This window comes from Cryptomeria japonica, chromosome 10 (genome assembly GCF_030272615.1).
Source record: "Cryptomeria japonica chromosome 10, Sugi_1.0, whole genome shotgun sequence".
In the NCBI taxonomy this organism is placed as follows: domain Eukaryota; kingdom Viridiplantae; phylum Streptophyta; class Pinopsida; order Cupressales; family Cupressaceae; genus Cryptomeria; species Cryptomeria japonica.
The window spans coordinates 34,092,821-34,109,923 of record NC_081414.1 but is presented as its reverse complement, the minus strand read 5'-3'; the positions used below and the strand labels follow the sequence as shown (position 1 = coordinate 34,109,923).

The following is a 17,103-nucleotide window of genomic DNA, read 5'->3' as shown; positions in this document are numbered from 1 at the left end:
GGAGACATGTACACTTGACATCCTAGAAACGTCTTTGATCAAATAAGAGACGCAAAAATGATAGCCAACCATTGACATCAATGACAGAAAACAATTAACAGACAGCCCTTAATTGGGTTCTTTGAATGTTCCTACAACAAAAACCCATACTCAATGCCTAAAAAGCTCAATACATTGCCTCTGTTAAAAAATAGTACATGATAGACCACACATCTAGGATCTTATCTAAAGAAGAAATAAGGCAAGGATTATCAAATCTATTTTTGAAAGATCATCTAACAAAACCCAAGCAATATCTCCAGAAGGGCAGTATTAATAGTGTCTCAACCTTGCAATTAAATAATGTTACTATTTATAGTAAGTTTACAATTGAGCACTGATTTGTTTGTAATTTTCCCCAAAGCTATGGATTGGTTAAATAAGCATGCCAATGAATTTTTGTTGCAAGTGTTCAACACACCCCAAGATCAGTCTTGATCAATCACTTAAACTTTATACCACAGATCAATTTCAACTTATCCTTACTCTTAACAGTAGCAATGAAATATAAAACAATGAACACCATGCACAAGAGAACACTAGATTTACATGGAAAATCCAAAGAGGGGAAATCAACGGTGAGAGTTAACTAACAATATATGAACAAGATAACAATATTTGTTGTAGGCTCGTTGTCAAGGAAGCTCATTGCTTTCGGAAGGACTTGTAGGCTGAGGCTCACTGCATCAAGGCAAGATACAAAGAACTTGCTAGGGAGACACACTATCTCCAACCAACGTACATGAATATATGAATCAAAATTAAAAAGACTTCAATATATTGCCTCCAAAAATCTCCAAATATAAAGTTGCCCTTGAACCTCTATCTCAAGCAACCAACTTCAAAAACATTCACCACACACTTTCTCTACTTCAACTTCACATCACAAACTTTGTAAATGATATGATCTTGTAAGCGCACACACACACTCTGATCCACACAGGCATGCCACTCCATCCACACTGATTTGATCTTATATATATATAAACATCAATTAGGTCGGCCAGAACAAGGGACAAACATAATTCCTATCAAGTCGACCACCAAATGCAATTGTGGTAAAAGCAGTCCAATCCAAGAGAGTACCTAAAAACAACATATCACATCTTTCTAAGTGGCCCCAAACATATAACACGCTAGCACACATCCTCCCAAGTCGACAACAACGTGATGTGTAGATAAACCATGTAACACATAACTAGTCGACCCAAAAACATATCTTTCAAATGAATTAACCTAATGTAGATCCCCACACGCCAAAGTAGGACCCAGACACAACATAACACAACCTCCAATGCAAGCAAAGACACTTAAGGATACACTACAAGCAAGAGAACAAGCTTTTTAGGCCCAACCACTGCAATTACCTTGAAACACTAAAATCAGACACAATGCAGCACCAAATATATTATCTAATATCATCTGGAGCACATAAGGATGTTCCTTGAACATCCAACAATATTTCCAAATACTTCTTTCTCACTGTCACATCAAAACATGCTGGTGCAACACAACCTAAAACAGAACACTTCTTTTCAGAAGGCCTGAAGACTCAATTATGAACAAAACATCATTATCAACTCTTGCAGAACACTTCAGCACCTGAAACTTGAACTGAGCCAAAGAACAAACATTACAAGCATGTCCTCCAAGCCGCAACAACAAAAACATCAATGCGGAGGAATGCAGACCATTTTTCCCACCAATCCTGACAAACAACCAGACTGCCAACAACCTGTAATTACGAATCACATTAACTGCAACACCAACAATCTGAAAAGATAGGAGTGTGTTGTGTTGTGCACACACTCCCCGTCTCCGACAGAGACACCCTTCCTTTTTTTTGCCTTGCTAGCCATCTAAGAGAGAGCCGAGAAATGCACAGGTGTATTTGGAATCCAAGCCCATAAGCCAAAATCCACGTGGCATCCTAGGGACAAAGAAGCTTGGTGTGTAGAATCAAGGTGAGGTCTGAGCATGTGAGAGACTAAGTAAATGGAGGAAAGATTGAAATCATAATGTCTTTCCAAGTGTCTAACTTCACACCTCCTAAATTCAGTGTTTTCTATCATGAGATTGGAATTGGCATTCAATCTAAAGACCTCCTTCTAATAGGTTTCCTGCAAGCTTGACATTGGGAAGGACTCTAATTTGCCCTAGGAATGTTGTTATGCCTAGGTCCTAAAGGGCAAACTTAGTGATGTTGCTACCAATAAACTTCTTCCCCAAAACTCAAATCCATCCTAAACTTCGATGATGTTATAGTCAAAACTAGGTTAAGTTCTTTTCCCAAACCTTTTGCAACCCTCTAAGAAAACACCAAAATTCATTTAAAGCCTCTTCAAAAGGGCTTTCGCAAGAAAAGAGTGAATAAGTCATGTTTCAAAAGGTTCTTCCAGTCCCCTTGAAAAGGCCGAACTTTCGGCTGAAGTTCTTATTTGCCTTGAAAAATTCGCTAAGTTCTGTTCCAAGATGCCTGAAAGTACTGAACTTAGAACCGAAGTTTATGCTGTTTCTAAGAAAGTTTGAAGTTTTCAAAACTTTTGGCCTGAAAATGTCGTAGTTCAGGCCAAAGTTCACCCAAAGCTAAGAGAATTTCGGTGTTTGCATGAGTTTTGTCTTCTAAGGCTGAGGTTTAGGCTGAGGTTTAGGTCAAAGATCATATAATTCCCTCCAAGTTCATGTGTCGGCAATACGAAAATGGATGTGTTGTGGTCTTTTTGTGTTTTCCCACCACCAAGTTTCAGTCCAAGGCATCAAGGACTCCTTATGAACATAAGCAAAGGGTTACAGCATCAAATCTATATGTTTAGAAGGCTAAGGAAATGAAATAGAAACAAGGCATGAGTTGCATTGCAGACCTAACCTTGGTGTTTTCTTGAGAAATGGCCTTATTCCCTAAGCTTCTTCCAATACCTAGAAAAACATCGAAATTTGTACCAATGCCTAAGAAAGTTCAAGATTTTCAGATTTTTTGGCTTCCAAATCCCATGGAAAAGGCTAAAGTTTAGGCCGAGATTCATGCATTATATTCCAAGCTTAGGTGGGAGTAAAGCTTTGTTTCCAGTGACCCTTCCAAGGCCGAACTTTAAGCCGAACTTTCTCATTTTGTGCCTAAATTCAATGCTGTTCTAATACTCCTTCAAATGTCGAGTTTTCATTCCAAGCTTGCTTCTCAAAGTTGAATTTTACAATCACAAAAGGGTGAGATTGAGGACATCAAGGACCTTTCCTAGACCAAATGGCATTCTAAAATTAGTGTTGATTGAAGCTCAAATCAGGAGTAGTCTTCATTGCCATGGGACTTCCTTATGCCAAGTTTGATCCTTGGCTCTTCCCAAATCACTTTCTCAAAGCCAAAAGATATAAGGGACCGCCCTGTTGTGTGCTTTGGAGGAACCTTTCCAAACTAATTTGGTGACTATTATTAAGTTGAACTTGGTGCGTTTATGTCATCATAGCTTACCAGCATTCTTTGTTTTTTGAATATTTATAAGTGACAAGTTCATACAAAATTAAAACAAATCAATTGCAACCAAGACTAGCTCGGAATATTTATGCTACATATTCCCAAAAATTACAATCCATTCATGAGAGTCAATCACAGTACGTTCACATAACACATCTCCGATAAATATTAACTAATTCTCAAGAACCTGATATAATGTTGCTGCTATCGAGCCATTTCCAAACATAGGCGGAACTTCTTTGTTGTGGAATGCGGTCTGCTACCCTCTCGCACACTCCACGCTCCAGCTATGGTGTTGAACGGCTTTCAAGGCTCGAGTTGGGCGCCAACCTTCCCAATCTTCTGCCACACTCCAATCACTCAGTCGCACCCTCAATGTATTGCGTCCAAGTCACATGGCTATCGCTCAGGTGATACGGCCTATATGTGTGAATAGCACCAACAACAATGCCCGCTAAGTGATCCTGAGTGTTCCCTTGTGGAGGCCGATACGTATGTTGAAGTTATTGAGCAAAAAATTCGCCTCCAAATACGTACTACTTGAAATACCAACTTCAATGCTATGACTGGAGTATTTGCCAGTCCCAAAAAATCTATGTTTTGACCTAACTGAACTGATATCATCAATGCCATATATTCTTTCAATGCTGATTGAAAATATCTCCAAGACCTGGTCTCTCACAGACGTAGGAAATGTTGCATTTGAGGATGATGGTCCCCAAAAGCCTGAAATTACTCCAGAGATAATCTCCGAGAAACACAAACTTCAAGATATACAATTTCCAAGATACCCAAAAAGCTCTTCCATCTCTCATTTATAACTCAATTTGGTCACAATTTCCAATGCACCATAAATATGGGATTAAAGAATGTTATAATAAAATAATAATATCCCCCTTATGTCCCCACATTGAAAGGGAACTTTTAATTTTTCCCTTTTAACAATAGTCCCAGCATTACTAATTCATTAAAGTTAAATATTTAAATTTAACTTTACGAACTTTTAATTTAATTGCCCAATTAATTAATGGCTCATTAAATTGGCAAACCTAATGAAGAATTAAATGCACCAAAATACTGACATCCAAAAATGCTTCAAATATTTCTAGTCATTGAGCCATAGCTAACTTACTATAAATAGTAAGTATCTGGAAACCCTACCAAAACACTTCCGATTGGCCTGAAACTGGAATTGCCTAGGCCAAATTCTCACTGGTCCCTGTAAAGTCCTAGTTAGCCCTCGGGACCAAGGCAAAATGGGCTAACGACAAATCACCACATGACTGGCTAAAAGGGGGATATTACAGTCTGCCCCTCTTGAAATTGCTTGTCCTCAAGCAATCTCAACTCTGGATGCTACAAAACATACTCGCCCTCCCAATTAGCATCCTCTACCAGCAAGTTCTTCAATTTTACCAAATACTCTCTGATGACCCGCCTCTGTAAAGCACGCTCCCAAGTATCAAGAATGGCCTCAAGAGTTGAAATAATCTTCCCCTCATCATCAAGAGGAGGTAACTTTGTTGAAGGTATCACATTATGCTCCAACGCCTTTTTGAGGCGTGACCCATGAAACACATTATTAACCTTGTTGTTTGTCGGCAACTCTAACTCATAAGCCACCTCACCTACCCTCCTGACAACTCTGAATGGCCCATAATAGTGTGGCTTCAATTTCTCTGCACCACTCTTCTTGAGTGTGGACTGTCAGTAAGGCTCAAGCATAAGATATACCATGTCACCCACCTCAAAAGATCTCTCAACCCTATGTTGATCTGCATACTGCTTTTGTTGGTTTTAAGCTTTTTGTATGTTCTCTTTCAAGGATCTCATAATGTCTTGACTCTCCTGTAAAAAATCCTTAGCCTTCGGTACCCTATTGTCTCCAAACAACAAATCCAGAAAGCTCGGAGCCTCATAACCCTAAAGTGGCATGAATGGTGACATCTGAATAGACATATGATATGTGGTGTTATAGCAGTATTCTCCCAAATATAACCACTTCACCCAAGCCTTTTGCTGCCCTGAAATATAATTCCTGAGGTATACCTCTACCCACTTGTTGACAATCTATGTCTGCCCATCTGTTTGTGGGTGATAACTAGTGCTTGGGGTGAGCTTTGTCCCACACATCATGAACAGCTCCTGCCAAAAATAACTCATAAATCTGTTGTCCCTGTCACTAACAATGCTCTGTGGCGGCCCGTGCAATCTAAATACCTCTCGAAAGAATAACTCAGTTGTCTAAGCCGCTGTATAGGTGGACGAAATAGCAAAAAAGTGTACAAACTTCGTCAACCGGTCCACCACAACAAAGATGGAATCCCCGCCTTGGACCTTCGGTAGGCCCATAATGAAATCCATCAACACTTTGTCCCACTTCCTCTCGAGAATGGGAAGGGGCTGCAATAATCCTCCTAGAAAAGAGTGCTCATGCTTATTCTGCTGACACATGAGGCACTCCCTCACATATTGTAACACCTCCATCTTGAGCCCTTTCCATGTAAAACATTGTCTCACCTGCCTGTAGGTTTCAAAATAACTCAAGTGTCCTGCTAACGGTGAGTCATGGAAAGCTCTCAAGATCTTTTTCTTCGTAGCAAATCCAGGCACCAGGAAGATCCTCTCCTTGTAATTGATCAAGCCATTTACCATTGTGTACCTATCATCCTAGATAGTGCCATCAATAATCCTAGTGGCCCACTTGTCCTTCGCATACTTTGCAGAAATCATCTCCCTCCAATCCTCTACTATCTCACCCAAAGCGCCCAAGTGAGGTCTCCTGGAGAAGACGTTAGCAACAATGTTTTTCTTGCCTTTGACAAAAACTATGTCAAAGTCATAGGCCTATAGTTTGCTGACCCATTTCTGTTGCCTATCATTCAAGCCTTTATGTCCAAGGAAATACTTCAAACTGTTATGATCTGTCTTGATTGTGAACTTGCTTCCTACCAAATATTGTCTGAATTTAGCCAAGGCGTGCATTATCACCAACATCTCCTTGTCATAAATGTTGTAGCTCCTCTCAATCCCCCTCAACTTCCTGCTCTCAAATGCAATGGGGTGCCTATCCTCCATCAATACTGTACCTATGCCTTCACCAGAGGCATCACAATGCAACTCGAAAGGCCTACTGAAATCAAGAATGGCCAAGAATGGACAAGTGCTTATCAATTCCTTAAATCTGTCAAAACGTTGTTGAGCTCTATCTGACCACTCAAATGCATCTTTCCGAGTCAAATATGTAAGGGGAGCAACAGTCTGAGAAAAACCCCTCATAAAGCAACGGTTAAAACCACACAAGCCAAGAAATCCCTTAAGTTGTGAGATATTCTTGGGTGGTGGCCAATCTATGATAGCCTCGATTTTATCTAGATCCACACAAACACCCTCAGCACTAATAATGTGTCCCAAATATAACAACCATGTCATACCAAATGCACATTTAGACATTTTAGCATACAGAGACTCTCGCTCTAGAATGCTCAACACAATATTTGTGTTTCAAATGCTCCTCCCAGGTCTTATTGTAAATGAGTATATCATCAAAGAATATCAATACAAATCTCCTCAACTGGTCTTTGAATATCTTGTTCATACAGGACTAGAAGGTAGCCGGTGCATTAGTCAAGCCAAAGGGCATGACTAAGAACTCGAAGCGTCCAAGGACACCTGAAAGCTATCTTCTCCACGTCATCTTCTCAGACTCGAATCTAATGGCAGCCGGATCTCAAATCAATCTTAGAGAAATAGCAAGCTCCATGCAACTCATCTGAGTTCATCAATGCGAGGAATGGGGTATCTATTCTTGATTTTTTTTTGTTCAACTCCCTGTAGTCCATGCACATCCTAAAAGTCACATCCTTCTTTTTTACCAACACAACTGAAGAAGCGAATGGACTCTTACTAGGCCTAATGTGTCCCATCTCCAAAAGCTCTTTGATAGCCTTCTCAATCTCATCTTTATATCTTTTCAGATGCCTATAAGGAGTGGTAATTATAGGTTTGCCCCCCTCTAATTCTATTACATGTTCAATTCCCCTATTAGGAGGTCTACCCAATGGTATATCACCAAACACTTTGGAGTGTTTGGTCAAAAGTGTCTGAAATTGTGAAGGATACTCCTACTTTTGCTGTCCAATTTCCTCTGGCATCACCAAAATCTTAGCAGCCCTCTGAACCTGATCATGATGTATCAAACACTCCATCCTCCTAAGTGATACTAGTCTAAGTCCCCCATCAGATAAGCCTCAGGGTGCCACCTTTCTACCCTGATGCCCAAACTTCATCTCCACCTTCTCCAAGTTAAATGTGAACCACCAATGAAGCCATCCAAGTCATGCCTAGTATCACATCATAGTCCCTCATATCAACCACATAGAAATCATCCACTAACTCATAATCACCCATCCGCATATGCAAGTTAGTGATCTTTAGAGTGCAAAGGAGTTTGTATCCACTGGCCACCATGACTCTGAATCCCTCATGCTCCTTTGCATGTAGACCGCATTTCTCCACTACCTGAGCATCAATGAAATTATGTGTTGCTCCAGGGTCAATCAATGATATCACACGTTGCCCCTATATCACACCACGTACGTTGAAAGTGATTGCCTTTTGGGTCCCTGTCATACGTGCTAACACCCTGTCATCACCGGTATTCCCTCCAGCTGTTGATCCACCATCACTATCCCCAGAAGCTAATGAATTTTCTAAACTCTCAGAAGTTGTATCCTCTGCTGAAAAGTATTCAATCTGCTTGGCCTTGGCCTTAAGAGGATACTTATGGGAAGAATCCCATGCCTCCCTACAATGAAAACACAGTTTTTTCCTCCTAAGCTCATTCAGCTGATCATTATCCAATTTCTTAGCACCCTCCATTGCGTATCTCTTTGAAGTGGTTTCTTATCTGTCTTTCCTATAATGGGAGTCCCTAGACTGAAATTTGCTTTTATAGGAAGATGGTGCGTTTTATGCAAAAAAGAGGAAGAGACAATGGACAATATCTTCATTGGATGCTCATTTGCTCAAGAATGCTGACAGTGGATGTGTGCTAAACTAGGATGGATCAGTGCCCTGCCCAATGATATATTGAGCCTCTTTCAAGGTTGGCCAATAAGGAAAGATTCGGTTCTCCTTAGTCTCCTTAATTGTCTATGGAAGATCTGCCCTTCCCTACTAATATGGGAAATCTAGAAAGGAAGAAACCGAAGAATCTATTAAGATGAAGAAATGTCATCAGCATCCTTCAAAAATAAGGTGGAGGCAGCTGTGGTTGAGGTTGCCGATAGCTTCTCATCCATCAACTCATCAAATCAAGGGGCATTCAAAAAATGGGATGGTCAGATGCGCTTCAGGTGGACTAGTCTGAGAATTCCTACTTTTATAGGCATTGGAGCAATACAAGGAAATATTGCCAGAAGTTTAGCTAAGTGGACACCTCCGAAGTTTGGCTGGCATAAGATGAATTTTGATGGAGCATCAAGAGGCAATCTAGGCCCCTCTGATGTTGGATGCACTATAAGAATGTGGGATGGAGAGGTTGTTGGTAGATTAGCAGTTCCCCTAGAGGAAAACACCAATAATATAGCTGAATCAAATGCCCTCACTTTGGGTCTACTATTTTGCAGAGACCTAGCAATAGACAAATTGGAGATCGAAGGTGACTCTACATTAGTCATTAATGCAGTAAGGAAAGGCCCCTACCCCCAATTGGAAACTTAATGCATTATCAGAAAGAGTAATGGAGCTTTTGCATTTTTTTGAAGCATTCACTATCAACCACGTCAACAGGAAAGCAAACAAAGAGGCTGATGAGTTGGCCAATCAAGCGGCTAATGGGAATTTTTTTGGAGCTATTGGGCCCCCATAGCATCCAAGGCAAAGGAAATAATGATGAAGTTAGATTAAACAAACATTGGAGCATCCTAAGAAATTTGAAAAATATCAAACTATCTGCTTTAAAATGAAATCGAGGGAAGAATTAAGCTTGATTTATTCTCATGTGGTGATGGCGATGACAATTTATCAAGGTAGTATGGCAAATTATGTTTATCAAATCATGTCAATTGGGTCAGATAAGAATACAAGGGCAATTTTTAAAAGGCCATTGGAATATGAAGTTTGGATTCTTGGCTAACTTGATTGGCCAGTATAATGGCCGCTAATTGTAGATAGTTGGGGATTGTGATCAGGAATTTGGCCTCTGGCATTTTGCCTGTAATCCCAAAGACAGAAGGTTGATAGCATATAAACGTATACAGCAGATAGTTTAAGGGTTTAACAGTGGAATAGCTAAACCACTGGTTTTGATATAGCAGTTTGGGTCCTTCAGCTCTGCTTGGACTCCAAACGAACTCATGTAATAGTTTATAATTATAAATACAAATGTCTCACAGCACTACTGCGTCTTATTGAACAATATATATATATAAGAATAAAATTAAAATAATTATAATTTAGTTAAGTCTAATGAATGGTCAAAAGGCATGAAATGAAAAGTTGTGACTCCCTCAAATATGAGATATAAAAGGGAGAAAAGAACTTCATTTGAAATGGCACTTCAACCTATAATTAGAAGCGCAAATCCGATTTGAATAATAGACAGCAATGACAAGACATGACCCTTTAAATGGATGTCTCTTTCCAAAGAGATGTGTCTCCTCAATAAAACATGAAAGTATGAAAGAATATGGAAGGGAAAAGGGACGCGAAAAATCACTTCAAGTTAGAGAAGGTCCAGAGCAGAATTAGGCCAAAAATATACGCAGATAAAGCAGAAATAAGAATATGAATTCTGAGATCTGAGTCGAAATCAGATGTGGAACTGAGGTAGAAACTGCAATAAAAGGAGATATGATTGGAATTATCAGGAAATAAGAAGAAGATGCACCAATTAATTCAGAAAGGACCCCATCTTTATGAAGTGGAGAGAATGGAGGTTATAAGTCAAGAAAGGATTTGTGAAAGATGAAAGGTTGTGACTCTTTAAAGGGTAGAATAATGGATGGGTATATGATTTGATCCTTTAGCATCTTATTCACTTTGTCAAATATAGTACCAACCATTTTCGGATAAAAGCATCTTTGCAATTGTTGAATGGAGTTGTTCTTGGCTTTAATGGAATGTAGTGCTGCATTTCCGTAGGCACAAAAGTTTTCAGACCATCATAGCACCAGCCAAATACATCCTTATATTTTATCAGCAGTGCTATTACCCTCTCTCTTGCTTTTGGGGTGTAGCATTTGCCTATGCAAACAAATTTTGGATCTTCCTCAAAGATAATAAGTAACTTTTGGCTTCTTCCTCCACTTTTCTCTTGATGTACCTATCATGCCGATCAAAAAGATCTTCTACAGAAACAAACACCTCAGGAATTTTATTTCCCTATGATTGAATGGCACCCTCAAAGTTAAGCATGTAATTTCAATTATTGCCTACTTCCTTTAAATCTACAATTGATTCTTCATATGCTGAATCACTCCCTACAAAATACAAGTTCATGAAATTTTCTTCTTTCTCCAAGAAAGAAATGACTTGGATCATTGCCAAAGACTTGCCAATGTCAGAAGTTGTCAGATACACTCAGCCTATGTGCCAACTCAATTCTATGATTATCTTTGTCAAATTTTGGATATGGTGTATGCAGAGAAGCGGAAACCACTAATCAATCAGCTTTTATATTTTCAGCCCTTTTCAAGAGTTCAACAACTTGCAGGACTGTATGAAAATTGTGAAACTATATCTACAGGGGGTTTTGACTTCTAACTTAAAATTTTTTGTTTTTCATGAAAAGTCGCCTCCCCTTATGTAATGTCCCGTTTTTGAAATGGGATGTAATAATTAATAATATTGATAAATTAAAATCTAACTAAGTTTAATGAATGATCAAAGGCATGAAATTAAGAGTTGAGACTCCCTCAAACATGACCTGTAAAAGGGAGATCACTTCATTTGAGAAGGGGATCCGTCCATCAATTAATAATCAATCAATGAAGGAAGCAATCAATCAATTTGGAAGTAGGTAATTATTTTCAAAAGACAGCAATTAAGGATGAATAGTTACGACTCTTTCAAAGGGTAAAAATCATGAAAGGTTGTGACTCCCTCAAGAATTAGATATATATCAACAAACAAGGAATAAATAAAACATTAATTAATTTCGAAATAAATTATTATTCTTGAGGGCAGCAATGAAGGGCGGTAACTCAAACCTTATTAAGGGTGGTGACTCATTACTTGTGAAGGGTGGTGACTCAAGGAAGGATTAATGAGATAATCATAAATTCAGGAATTCATCATTAAAAATCAATTCATTCAGCTATATACATAATCAGAACTCAATTCAAGAATCGATCTGTAACATCACCATGCAACAATACATTAAATCAGCATTCATTCAATCATCAATCATGCTAAAATCAATCATTCAAATCTCATTCAACAGCAATAAATCAATGAATCAATTATACAAAACTCAATCATTCATGCATCAATTCAATCAAGCAACATTTGAGCATCCACTCATCAATCCTTCAAGAAATGTCAATAAAGAGAAATCAAGCAATCAGCAACAATCTAAAAAATACATCAAGCTATCAATTTTGAATTCTAGTGAGTACTTGCAAGACAAACAGGATTTGAGCCGATGGGGTACCCTAAGGTTGGAGGGAGGAGGTTTTTACTACCTTTGACAAACAAGGGACAAATTCCTTGGTTTCATCACTGTTAAGTTAGGGACAGGTCTTTTAACTCAGCAGATTTGAAAGGTATTTTCAGGGACTCCATGATTTGATGAATTGAGTATTGTACTATGATTCATTAATATTAGTATTGTTGATCTTTGAGAAGACAGCTTGAAGGAGTCATTGCGGAAAATCAAGATAAGTTCTATTTTCAGAATTATTCATATGATTATAGATTGAATATCATAATAAAATTTCATCATTTTTGATAAAAAATATATATTTATAAATATAATGCAATTCTCATCTTGAGTTGGAATTATTGTTTTGGGGCAAAAATCAGGAATATCCCAGAAAGGGACATTACACCTTAAGGCTAATTGAGAGCTTGAACATTACATAATTATGAACTTTAACACAGTCACCTCATGACAGAGACTACGATTATTAAACTTGACATAGTCAGTTGATAACTCGGGAATGGCATAACATAGTTTAAATTTTATGTAAGAAATGAAAATTTGCAAATTGGAGTTGAAATTTTTCATGACAACACCACTACATGTAGAATCACTCTGGTGGGGTAAGCACTATTCAGAAAAAATAAATAAAAATAGGTTGCTATGGACGCTATGAGAAATGTCAACTAATGCCTAGGAGCTTTTGCGTTTGTTCAGCATATATGTTGTCCCGATTAACTGCGATGAAGATGAGGTTTAGGCCGAGCGTTTCTCAGGGAAAACTCAATTTTTATATAGAGGTTTAATCTTATTTTTTGCAAATGTGGTTTGGCAGTAGAGCTACAATATCGTAAAAGAAAGAACAAAGACGGAGTTAGTTCTAATTGAGCTAACCTTTACACAGCTCCGTGTTGGTTTTATTCTTTTTCAAAGCATATGGCTTGGCAGTAGAGCTCCCAACCTTCTTGTAAGTAACAAAAATTTTCATCATAGTTTTTTTTTTTTAACTAAGCATACATTATCAATTTCCATCAAAATTTTAAAACTAACGAAGGTTGAAAACCCTAAAATAGCAGCATGAACTTATGTGGAAACAAACCTCGTAATCCTCCTCCGCGGCGCCAATGTCATCAAGAACTGAAGTGTCATGCGCCTGCGCGTTGAGGAGTTCCTCGGCCATATCCCTACGGCGTCTGGCACGCTGTTTTGCGGCCAAACGAGGGTCCGTGCCCTTGACAGGACCCCCTACGCTTGCATTCTCAATATTGTTGAATTCATCTACTGACTTTTGCTTCTTGCCCTTTGGAAACCTTGGTTTTTTCTGCCTGGAGAAAAATTGTCACAACCCCAACTTCAACACTTAAATCTTTTTTACTTTAATTCGGTTAGGGTTTTTACTGAATTAGGGTCTTGAGTAATTACCTCGGGGCTTCGTCTTCATCTGAATCGGACCCTGGACTCACTTCGAACTGCTGCCGACTGCGCTTTGAAGTTTCCATTCAGCTCAAAATGGTTTGCTTCTCTTCTGCGAGCACAGAAAGAGTGATTTATATTTATACCTCACTACAATCGCGGCTACAAACTGCGCCAAATTATGTGGGGCTGAATGAGATTCAAATAAATAAGATTTTGTTTAACTTGCTTCATTTGTGAGGTACCCATCCAGGAAGCGGCAGAAATTTTCTACATGTACAGAATTTTACAGTATTTCATTTAGAGAGAAAAAAACCGATAAAATCCAGAGAGGCTTCCACTGCCTACTAGGCACCTTCATAGTTCCATTTTTTCTCAAAAAAACAATCCCATTCTTTTTTTTAATTAATATATGTATTTTTCTAATAATAAAAATAATCTCATATAACCAGATTTTACAACCTGCATAAAAGGTGTTGTGTTCTTATATCAAAATTTAGGTTTAAAACACTAGATGTATGGTGAACATAGTATGTTGGATGAAAATTTTGTAAATTCGGGAGTTTACAAAATGTGGGTTTCACCACAATATGTAAGATAGTATTTTTCAAAATTTAAGGTATGGTCCCTTCTATTTATAAGGGAAGGCTCCCCTTTCTACTACAATCTATATCTAATTTTATTCTACCTGCTAACTTTACTCTGATCCAAGATGATACAATTACTTCACTCTCTTTTTTCAAAGTAAGTAGGGGAAGAGCACCAGTAGCCGTCATAGCTAACTTCACGCAGCCACAAATTCTAAACGCTACATCGGATTTTGATTTTTTGTCTAGTTGTCTTCGTATGCGACTTAACTGCTTATAGCTATTGATTTGGCTTCTAGGTAGTAACAATGCACGTTGTGGAATCAATTATGCGCACAAAGGTCAAAAAGTAAACATTTCAAAGTGTCGTCTAATACCTAACTAAAGATGTTTAAGTACCCGTCCACTCAAAATCGCAAGTACTTGTGGACAAATGTCCCAATAGTTTTGCACAAATGTTCCAATAGTGGTGCACAAATGGGCCAATTATGAACAAAAAATGATCGACTATTGGTACAAAACAAATTTATTAATGGTGTTTTCACTATGACGACTATTGGGAGGTCACTATGACAATAAGATGGTGGCTATTGGAACTATGACAGCTATTGGTACTCTTCCCCTATTTTCTCAGCTCTCTATCTAGAGTGGATTTCTTTCTTAAAAACTAAAAAACAATTCTCACTTGTGTAATTCAAAGCATCTAAACTAATTGGAGGCAAAGTGCACATAAGAGTACAAAGCCTCTCGATGCTTCCTTTTCTGAAAATAGTTTATGGGACGGGAAAATAGTAACGAAGCTCAAAGTCTTATTTTTACCACTATCTTATCAACCTTTTACAAATAACTCTTTTAACCAATACCTCTCAAATAACAAATAACGTGCAAAGTCTTTATGTTGCTACTTGCATGCAATTTATAATTTTATCCAAGAACAACAAAGCAAAGCACATGTCTTTGAATTATTATTCACACACAATTCCTACTTTCAAATTCACAAAGTAACACAAGTTTACTAAGTAAATTCAAACTACTCTTTAATATGTCACAACTCACACTACTCAACTCAATCAAGAATATATTACATAAATGACATAAGAACATCTATTTCATGAACAAAGATGATCTCAACACAAAGTTTGAGAGCCAAAATTGTCTTCTCTTGTGATTAAGCTTGATTAAGCTTGCAAAATCACAATTTGAACACAAAGTCTCACTTTGCTTTTCACTTTCAAAGAGTTTTGTTGCATTAAATATAAAGATACTAATTACAATTAACAACCTCACATATATAGATGAGATGCAATGAGCAAAAATAGGAAAGTCACAACTAAATTTAAGACTAAGTCAAAGAAAGAGTTCGATTTGACTTAGGACATATGCACTCCTAAATGCAAGACTACTATCTAAAATGACACTTGAAAATGTCAATTGAAACTACAAAATGGCACTAGTTTATGAATGCATAAAATGACTAAGTAATCGGGGCTCCATTTTGTGTCTCATCATCTCCGTCTTTCTTCAAAAATTCTTCATACTTTTGTAGAGAAACTTGAATTTCAGCATCATCTGGTCCATCTTCATAGCCAACGATAACTTGTATTCTAGTGAATGAATTCTCCAATAAAGTGCATTCCTTCTTAGATCTCTTCAAAAGAGATTCCAGATTGTCCAAAATAATTTAAATTGCTATCAACCTATCGAGTGAGACTATTGAGAAATCTTCTCACTCAACTTCAACCTGAATGAACAAACTAAAAGCCTGAATGCATGAATCTGGGGGTAGTAGGTTTTTTTCTTCATCAAACATTTTACAAGGAAATTATGTGACCTTGGTTAGGATTTATTTGATAGTACTTTCATTGGTTTTCCTGGCCTTCCTAACGTCTTCAACTAATTTCTCTAAAACCTTCATTCTATGTTTTAGAAGTTCTTTATACTACACATAGAATTTCCTCGAAGGAACCATATTATTATCAACAAGAACATCCAAAGGGAGATCTTTCAATTTGAGCCAAGCTTCAAATTTCCTTCCATGTGTTTCAATTCCCCGTGTTAATGTTTCCAACATTGCATCAAATTCGGATTCAACATTCTGAATGTTGTCAATCAACTTGGTTGTGGAAATCAAAATATGTGCCCCTTGACTCTACATCTTATTCATCCATTCCCCCACTATTGTACCCCTTGAGGTAAGTCTTTTAGCTTGCCCGATGGTTGTTTCATCAATTAATGAAGTCACTAGCTCAACTATCTCAATGGATTTAGTGATTTTGACTAAAACACGGGTAAACAATTCCACTCGAGCCTTGAGATTATCTTTCTTCACCTTTTCTTCATCATATCTAACAATAAGGGACTAGAAAGCCTCTTGTGCATCCTGCTTGGTACCATCATGAGTTTGTTTACAAATAATTGTTCTTTTCACAAGATAATCACGTGCTTGAACTTCATCTGCATTCTTATCCAACTTGGAGGTTCTACAATATCAACATACTTATTCCTAGCCTAGTCAATTCGTACCCTTGAGATGGTTTTGGCCTTCTTGATGGTTTTCGGCTTCACAGAGACTAATTGGCCAAAATCAAACTCATTGGGGGAAATTGCATATTTCTTTATTTTGGGAGCAGGAAGTACAAAACATTTTCAGAACCAGAAACTAACGTTTGAGAAGCAAATTGATAACTTTGATAAACAGTAGCTACTATAGGTGAAGTGGTGGTAGTAACAACCACAACTTGAGGGTTTTCAATAGATGGCTCATTAGGCTTAGAACCTATTTCTACCAGGAATTTGTCAAAATCATCTAATATATTAGATGTTACTTCTGGTAGAGATGAGAAAACACTAACAATGTTATCTTGGGGAGTTTCTAATGTAGACTCATTGGTAGGTACATGAATGACATTTCTAGGAGTAACTCCAGCGGCTATTGACTCGACAATAGAAGT

At 37.9% G+C, this 17,103-nt stretch overlaps 1 protein-coding gene across 3 annotated transcripts in view; it reads right to left on the bottom strand.

Moving 5' to 3' along the window:
* Nucleotides 1-13,976, bottom strand: part of LOC131038205 (uncharacterized) — a 101,050-nt gene extending 87,074 nt beyond the window's left edge. Inside the window, exons 1-3 of one of the 3 annotated variants that reach the window (XM_057970557.2) lie at nucleotides 13,795-13,947; nucleotides 13,575-13,677; nucleotides 13,252-13,477 (exon numbers count right to left, since the gene is read on the bottom strand). In XM_057970557.2, the coding sequence (XP_057826540.2) occupies nucleotides 13,252-13,477; nucleotides 13,575-13,651 (303 nt within the window). In that variant the 5' untranslated portion in view covers nucleotides 13,652-13,677; nucleotides 13,795-13,947. Of the gene's footprint in view, nucleotides 1-13,251; nucleotides 13,478-13,574 lie in introns of all 3 variants that reach the window. The other 2 variants (XM_057970558.2, XM_057970556.2) reach the window with 2 other exon arrangements.
* Nucleotides 13,977-17,103: the final 3,127 nt, after the last annotated feature.